Source organism: Macrobrachium nipponense, chromosome 38, assembly GCF_015104395.2.
Source record: "Macrobrachium nipponense isolate FS-2020 chromosome 38, ASM1510439v2, whole genome shotgun sequence".
Lineage (NCBI taxonomy): Eukaryota > Metazoa > Arthropoda > Malacostraca > Decapoda > Palaemonidae > Macrobrachium > Macrobrachium nipponense.
In genome coordinates this window covers 14,620,092-14,628,787 of record NC_061098.1, presented here as the reverse complement: position 1 = coordinate 14,628,787, position 8,696 = coordinate 14,620,092, and the positions used below count along the sequence as shown (strand labels likewise).

The window sequence follows — 8,696 nt, the reverse complement described above, 5'->3', positions numbered from 1 at the left end:
TTTTTATTTAATAGTCAGTGCTGGAGATGAGTCTGTGTTTAGTTTTTGCTTCTGTTGCTCTGTAATTTTTTTTATTTTATTTTATTTTTTTATAGTCAATGCTGGAGATGAGTGTGTTTATCGTTGTTTGTTTTTCTCCTCCTTTTTTTTTCTATAGTGCTGGAGAACAGTCTGCGTTTAGTGTTTTTTTCTCTTGCTATGTATTTTTAAAATTTATTTTTATTTTTTTATTTTTTAATAGTCAGTGCTGGCGATGAGTCTGTGTTTAGTGTTTTTTTCTCCAGCTATGTATTTTTGTAGTTTTAATTTTTTTAAATTCTTACTAGTCAATGATGGAGGGAGAAGAGTCTGTGGTTGTGCTTGTCTCTTGCTATATAAATGTTCTTTGAATATTTATAGTCACTGATATAGATAAGTGTGTTAGTATTTATCTTTATTTTGAATTTTTATCTTTATTTTTATTTTTATTAAGTTTTGATGCAGACATGTGTGTGCGAGCATCCGTCTTCTTTTTTCGAAAAATTTTTACTTTGAAATTCGTAAGCTTTCTCATTCCACAAATATCTTTTTCATGACTTTTTCCCATAAGACTAAAGAGCGAAGAATCATGACGGACGCTTGTAACTAAGCTAACAAACATGCATTATTATATGTCGTTTTCATTATAAGTTTGTCAAGGACTACTGTGAGAATGACTTCTTAAGACAATCTTTCTATGTTCGTCTTTTTATAGATTCTTAATAATTGCTCATTTTTATTTAATTTTATTCGAAGAACTATTTTTTATGACACTGATAGTTATTATTTATCTAATACTTATAATTTGGAAATGATTTTCAGTCATTTGTTTATTTTTGTATAAACACCCTCTCATTTATTTTTATCCTTGAGACCACAAAGACAAAACCTAAACGATTTTATGATAATTTTGTTATTAGAGACATTTATAATTTATCTAATTATAATTGTTAGTCTGTCGACTTTATATAATTTACCCAATTATAATTTGTTAGTCTGTTGTCCAAAACAAAGGTGATGTTTTTGTATATTATCTTTAATTAAGAACTATTCTTGCTTTTTTTTGTTGTTCACCCTTTACATTTTCCCCTCAGGACCGAACAGGTGAAACCAAGGTTATTCTAAATGTGTCGTGAAATTCCATGAGAGTGTTGTCTATAACCTTGTGGAAACAGCCAGTTGTTAACAGACTGACTATATTGTGTACACCTCGGTTGACAACTTAGCATAACTTGGGACTGAGCATTCACTGCATGAGTCACGCACGACTTTTGAGTGCTGCTGATTCTCCAAGTTGTTTTGCTAATGGCTCCACATCGTCAACGAGTGTGAGATGTGAAAATTAGTGATGTCGGAACCCAGGCTGAGCTGACGAGCCATCACGATGGCGCACCGTAAGCGAAACGCCGGATTGTTCGTTTGGGTGCTGGTGTTAGGAGTGCAACTCATTCTGTCCTCTGCCTGCCCCAGTGTCTGTACTTGCAAGTGGAAAAATGGCAAGCAGGCAGTGGAGTGCAAGAACAAAGGGTTGGCCAGCATACCGACCGGCATCGACATCGACACGCAAGTGCTGGATCTTTCGGGGAACAATCTGCAGACTCTTCCGAAGCAGGCCTTCTCTCGGGCCGGCCTCACCAACTTGCAGAAGATCCACATGAGGGACTGTAAGATCGGCCAGATAGATGCGACGGCCTTCGCGCAGCTGACTAACCTAGTCGAGCTCGATTTAAGTGACAACTTGCTAACAGAAGTTCCTGGGATATCGTTTTCCCACACCCCCGCTTTGAGAGAACTCATGCTGCGTGGCAATAGGCTTAGAAAAATTCATAGTGATAGCTTTACCCACACGCCATATCTAATACGCCTCGACTTGAGCATGGCTGGTATCAGGACTGTTGTACCATCAGCCTTCCAATCTCTGTCTCAACTTGAAAAGTTGAAGTTACAAGGCAATCAAATATCAGAGCTGCCTGATAAAGTTGTTGAGAACTTGGCCCGGATTCATGGCTTGGAAGTCCACGACAATCCCTGGATGTGTGATTGCCGAGCACTTCCTTTGTGGAAGCTGTTGGAGGTGAAACATATACCTCATCCAATCTCTCCTAGCTGCCGTGCCCCAGAAAGAGTGTCTAGAAAAACGTTCCATATGCTACGAGAGGAAGATTTTTCCTGTCCCCCTACAATTCAGCATGTTGGGCAAGTTATTGAGGGTGTAGCAGGAGAGAATGCCACTATCATTTGCCCAGTAGAAGGCCAGCCTCCTCCAAAAGTTGTTTGGTTTAAAGAAGAAGCCCCAGTTATAAATGGATCTGTTGTGGGTTTGGGACCACAAAGGCTGTATGTTATCACAGAGGGAAACCAGAATCTTGTCAGTCGTCTCATCATTACTGGAGCACAAGAAACAGATTCAGGGACTGTACGTTGTGTTGCAGAGAATTCTGCAGGTTCTGCAACTGCCAATTTTACGTTGGCAGTCACAATGAGAACTGCCTCTCCGGCCAAGTTAGATTCAGGTCATATTGCTGGGATATCGGTTGGTCTGGTTGTATTAGCTCTTATTGTGTTGGTTATTGGATTTTTATTTCTTGCGAGGGCGCGTTCAACGTCCTCCCCAACACCTGTAAAGGATTCTCCAACAACACCTTCTTCAACAGGAGCAACCCCTAGTGAGCCAAATCCTGTGCAGAAACCCCCAAGGCTAACAGATTTGAAAGGATCATCAGGTGTGTATGGAACAACAGCTCTTGGCAATCCTGATGTTATAAGTGAAGCTGAAAGAGCTGTTCGAGCAGTCAATGGGCATCTTCCTAATGGTTCTGTGCAAAATATGGGTGAAGGCGGGGATTACACTCGCATGGAAGGTGACTCACTGTATCCGAGTGGTATGTGGCCAGAGGATTCTGTACAAGAAAATGCTGATAACAATGACTCATCACAAGTGATTCATGAACATTTTAACCCAGGGTATATGCCCAATGATCCTGCATTCGATGGGTATGGGCCAGTTCATTCGACTCCCTATCGACAAGGGTACGACACACAGGAGGAATTTGACCCACAAATTTATGGCTACCCAGCTGATTATGGCCTTCCTATACCAGAAGCACGACCTGAAAGTCAGATGGCTCATAATGGTACAGACTCCAGTATATTAGACATAAGAGGGAATAGAGATGACATGATGTCTAGAGCTGATGCCTATCCATCAAGGGATGATGGCTATACGCCAAGGCAGGAGATCTATGGTTCACCCCAACACATAAAAGACTGTAGGCAGGATATCTACGGAGTCAATGATCGCCCTCCAGTGTATGGGTATCGACACGAGGTGTACGGGTCACGGGAAGATGTAGAGGGGGCCGAAAGTCCTCAGGAACTCACGGGGGTATCTACGGGACCCCCTGGAGAACGCCCATGGGTACCAGGCTCTCAGGGTCCTCCCCGCGGTGGCGTAGCCGTCCTCCCCCCACTCCCGAACGGCATTGCCAGTCGCATCAAGGCGAGAGACTCACCCGACGAAGGCTACCAAGAAGGCACCGAGGTTTAGCGGGGCTGCAGGGTCCCCCGCCGCAGCGGTGGTCCCTGCTTCCTTCCACCCACGCCCGCACGCCCATGCCCTTCACGACTCCAACCGAAACCCGTGCACCATTCACGCCTCCCTCCCACGCCCAAGAAACCCTCACGGCTCCCACCCACTCCTACACAACCCTCGCGCTTAGCCTCCTCCTTCCATCTTCCAGTTCGCCCACATCTTTCCTCTCCTTCTCCTTCACCTTCTCCCGAGTGAACTGTTCTTTCAAGTGGTTTTGTGCAGAATCTCACTGACAGACTGGGAAATATGAAGCGAGCAAACACGAGGCCAAATTTTTAAGGAAATGGAAGGATTAGTCATAATAAGACGTTTCAACCTCTTTTTTGAAGCTTTGTGCCCATGTTCAATCAGCAGACAAGCTCTTTAAACCAGGAAATAAGTTTACTTTTCGTGCGACTCCTCTGAAGTAGATAGCAGCTAACCTTGTGTCAAATGATGCATTTAAAGTATTTCCGAATCCTAGTGAAAAACTGTGACTAGCAAGCAATGACGCTCCGTGACAGGAAAAGGAATACTCTCATATCAAGTTGTAAGTGCGAGCGAACAAGGAAAGGGAATACAATGATGTCAAGTTAATAAATACGAGTGAAAGAGGAAAGGGAATACTCTTGTATCACGTTTCTAAATACGAGTGAAAAATGAAAGGGAATAACTCTTGTATCAAGTTTATAAATACGTATGAAAAAGTGTACAGGATATTATTCTGTAGCGACCAAGGAAGATTTGTGTGTGAGAAGATTATATACTATTTACTTGAAAGGTGGTAAGATGTATCAGAAAATTACTATATACTTGAGTGGCAGTAAGAAAAATGTCTGTTCCCCCTCAAAAAAAAAAAAAAAAAAAAAAATAATCAGAAGCTGAAAATAGCAAATGTGAGGTCACAGTTTTGTAAATAGTGTACAGGTGATTCTTAGTTAATTACATAATAATGTTTTGTGAGAAAAAGCGAAACGTCGAGAAATGTCAGATTAGAGAAAATAAATGATAGATTTCATCATTGAAAAAGAGAGAGAGAGAGAGTCAAGCTTACAAACCAAAGATCATCATTCCTCCTGCTCCTGCTGCTAGCTCCTGCTCGCTGCTTCTGCTACTCTCTCTCCATTGTCACTGAGCAGAAGCAGTTTCGACTCCACTTGAAGTGCTCGCTCTCCCATTCCAAAAAAAAAACCCAAAAAAAAATAATATAAAAAAGCATAAAAAAAGTAAAAGCCAAATATCTTTTCCAACATCACCGTTCCTCCTCGGATGATCCCACCACTTGCTGCCAAAGCATTGCAGATATGTATAGTTTGTTTGTGTGTGTGTGTGTGTGTGTGTGCGAGTCTGTCATATATTTTTTCTTTTAGATGTTACGAAAAGTCGCCTCTTGTTTCGAGCAGTGTTTTGTAATGGAGTGGGGATTAATGATATTTCATTTTATTGGAAGCTTGAACTTCAAGTCTATTAATTGGCCCCTCTGTTGGGCTTGTTCCAAGTGAATAATGTTTCTCGTCTCTTAAATAATAATAAAAATGATAGTATAAATAACTTATGTTAAATATGTCTGTTGGCTTTCTAAGCCCCTGAAAAGCATTAATATTTTAAGAGATTTATTGTAATTAGTTAAAGGCTTTTCTGTCACTTGCAGATATATATACATATAATAAATTCATTGATAATCACAAGAAAATGATGAACGAAAACTGAATTAATATCACCAAAGACAGAAGGGAGGTAGCAATAGCAGAATTTAATCAATAGGTATCACTGAAGTACGAATTATAATTAATAAAAGTATGAGCCAAATTAAAACTAACCCAACGTTTGATTGGCAAGTGACCTTAATGAGGTATTCACTCACATCCTCATTAAATTTACTCCGGAACGAGAAATTGCAAACGGGGCAAATAAAATGAGAGAAATAACGCGCCAGGGAACTATGATAACGACAGCAGAAGGTCAAATACACTTAGTGCCGTCGGCAAATAAAGCAATAATAATTGGGAAGGAGAAAAAAAAGTGATAATTGTGAGCAATAAATGTGATTGAAATCTCCTGAGCTCAGAGGTACTGAATGTTGTCATTACTTCTGGTAAGGGGTGGGGAGCCTTCTGTGTGGTTGTTATCGTTTGCTTGTGCTTGCTCGTATTGGTACGGGTATAGATCCAGTATTGTACGTTTTTTAAACCTGGTAATAAATCAAGTATCATACGGTTTTCAAATCTGGTAATAGATCAAGTATCGTACGGTTTTTAAACCTGTTAATAGATCAAGTATCGTACGGTTTTTAAAACTAATAATAGATCAAGTATCGTATGGTTTTTAAACCTGATAATAAATCGGGTATTGTACGGTTTTCAAACCTGGTAATAGATCAAGTATCATACGGGTTTTTAAACCTAATATATATATATATATATATATATATATATATATATATATATATATATAAATCTCTTATCGTGGATAAATCTCTTATCGTGGTAATGTTGAACAATCTTACTATGATGCTAACTGTTTCATAGATACTAGAAACCACGCTATCATTATTGTTAAATATAATTTCCTTCAAAAATACAGATATTGATGAGGACTCGTGTGTGGCTTGAAGAAGCCTTATTGAAATGGAGTTAACAGAAATGATTGACATATCGAAGCTGAATTAGATTATTAGTATAGTAACTGTTGGGGGGAAATTAGATTCTGTCTTTCCTAGTATTGAACATTTACTCAAAGACACTGTTTTGTAAAACAGCCGTTCAAAACCTGAGGCGCCTTTTCGTGTTTTTTGGAATACCAAATAACCATTTTGAACTGTCAGTGATCTTAACGTTTATATAGTATATATATATATCATAAACATTTTTATGTCATTGGTTTCGTGACGTCATGGGTGTTATGATGTCGACTCATGACGTCACTGTGTACATAAAGACAACTCCTGCTGCTCTGTGCATTTGATCAGACATGTTTCTGATGTATTAGTTTTTTGTTCATATCTCAGATGTTACAAGAGGGACTTTTGATAAATACAATAGCATATCTATATGGAGTATATAGTTATTAAAAGTATATTTAAGTATCTGCTTCATGTTTTAATGAAGTCACATTTCAAGGTCTCCGAGTGTGTTTTTTTTTTTTTTTTCAAATGGTAAAATGAGGCAATGTGGGGAAACCTTTGCCCTGAGAATGTTTTTTCTTCCTCAGAATAAAAACATTGACAATGTTTATGTTAGGAAAGGTTTCATGTGTACTCTATATGCTCTTGTTTTATATTTTTATCTTTTTTGGTGTTGTCTAGCAATGTAGACATTTTGGTTTTTTAAAATTCTTTTGATACATTTTCTCCTGTGCTTTCCAGAAATGTGAAGGTTTTAACATATTCATATTTTTATTTCACTCGTTTGAACTGCTTTTATTTTCCAAGTGATAGGAAACAGTGAGGTTAAGAAAAACCATGTTGCTGATCATGTTAGCTTTAAGTCAAAACTCAAAAACGCAGCTTTAAGATTCTTGTCTATAGAAAGGTTCAGAGTTAACTCTATTGAGGTTACAGTAACAAGTACTTCATCTTTTTTATTTTTTATTTTATGAAAGATTACAAGTGGATATATAGGTCACAAAGACATGTTATCTAAGTCACAACCAGTCATGTTTGGAATACTCTACTACTTGCTTGCTTGTAACGTTAAAGACTATTATTGCTTTAGGTTAGACTTATTTTGAGTGAAAGCTTTTGCCTTATATAAGACCAGATTTAGATTTGCACAAATATTAGTTACTTTAATATTAAACTTGGTCACTTACACAACTGTTCTGTGCATACATATCTTATAAATGAAAAAGTGACCTCACTTAAGGCTACTGGACGATGTGGACAGTTAGCCCTTGAAACTTTGGAATTTTTTTTTTTAATAAAATCTCCGTTAGAGACCATCCTGGTATTCTCCATGTACATATTTACATATACACATCTGCATATACATGCACACACACAGTCATAATACGTACACATACGTACATATACATGCACACAGTCATAATACACACAAAGCGGTAACGAATCTATTCCAGTATGCAATATTCAAATTCAGCGTTATAAGTCATCAATCAAGTACGTTCTCCTCTCTCTCTCCCCCCCCCCCCCCCTCGCCATCTCAATTCCCGTCATTTTCGCTGGCTCATTCCATCCTGTGGCCTACTAATCCATTCCGACTGGCACACTATTCCCATTCCCGGTCGCTGCTAAATTCATATATTCAAGCTTGGAGCTCTTAAGCTTTTACTTTCTTTTTTTTTTTCCTTCCTAGAGCCAATTTTTAAATCTCTATTCCTGTCCTGTGCGATTTGTAACTTTAGGCCGAGTGATTTTGATATATATATATATATATATATATATATATATATATATATATATATATATATATAGATATATATTCTCTCTCCTCTCTCTCTCTCTCTCTCTCTCTCTCATTTTCCCCTCCAAGTTGCGACCCCTCAACTCTCCCTGGATGACTTCCTAATGGTATTGACCAACATCATTTGGTCTAAAGGCTCCCTTGCTTGTTTCCCCCCTCTCCCTCTCTCCCTCTTGTCCGTTATACTCCCTTTCACTCCCTCTCCATGTTACTTCTCCCTCCCTGTCACCCCCCTCTTCTCCCATGTTACTTCTCCCTCCCTGTCACCCCCCTCTTCTCCCTCCCTCCCTGTCATTCCCTCTTGTGTTACTCCCTATTATAGTACTAGGTCCGAATGCGTTGCTTCCTTCCTAGATGTTCTCTGTCTCCCTCTCTTCCTTATTCCCCCTTGTACGCAAATTAACTCCCTCTCCCACTCCCTGTCACTCCCTCTCGCATCCCTTTTCTCCCTATTATGGTACTAGGTCCGAATGAGTTACTTCCTTCCTAGATTTTCTGTGTCTGCTCATTTCCCTTCTCCCTTCCGCGCTCATTAACTCCCTCCTTCCCTCCCTCACTGCTCACTCACTCACTCACTCTCTCCCTTTTGTGACGAACGCATAACTGTTATCATCGGCCTAATGCCATCAAAGCCAGAGCGCAAATTGATGAATTTCGGATGGGCACCAGGCACACGTATACATTTT

The 8,696-nt window shown here is 39.3% G+C and overlaps 1 protein-coding gene across 1 annotated transcript in view; it reads left to right on the top strand.

The window, feature by feature from the left end:
* LOC135209644 (leucine-rich repeat, immunoglobulin-like domain and transmembrane domain-containing protein 3) overlaps positions 1–7,714 on the top strand; it is a 10,461-nt gene extending 2,747 nt beyond the window's left edge. Inside the window, exon 2 of the mRNA XM_064242368.1 lies at positions 1,113–7,714. Coding sequence (XP_064098438.1) covers positions 1,403–3,565 — 2,163 coding nt within the window. The 5' untranslated portion in view covers positions 1,113–1,402 and the 3' untranslated portion in view covers positions 3,566–7,714. The remainder of the gene's footprint in view (positions 1–1,112) is intronic.
* The last annotated feature ends 982 nt before the right edge of the window (positions 7,715–8,696 follow it).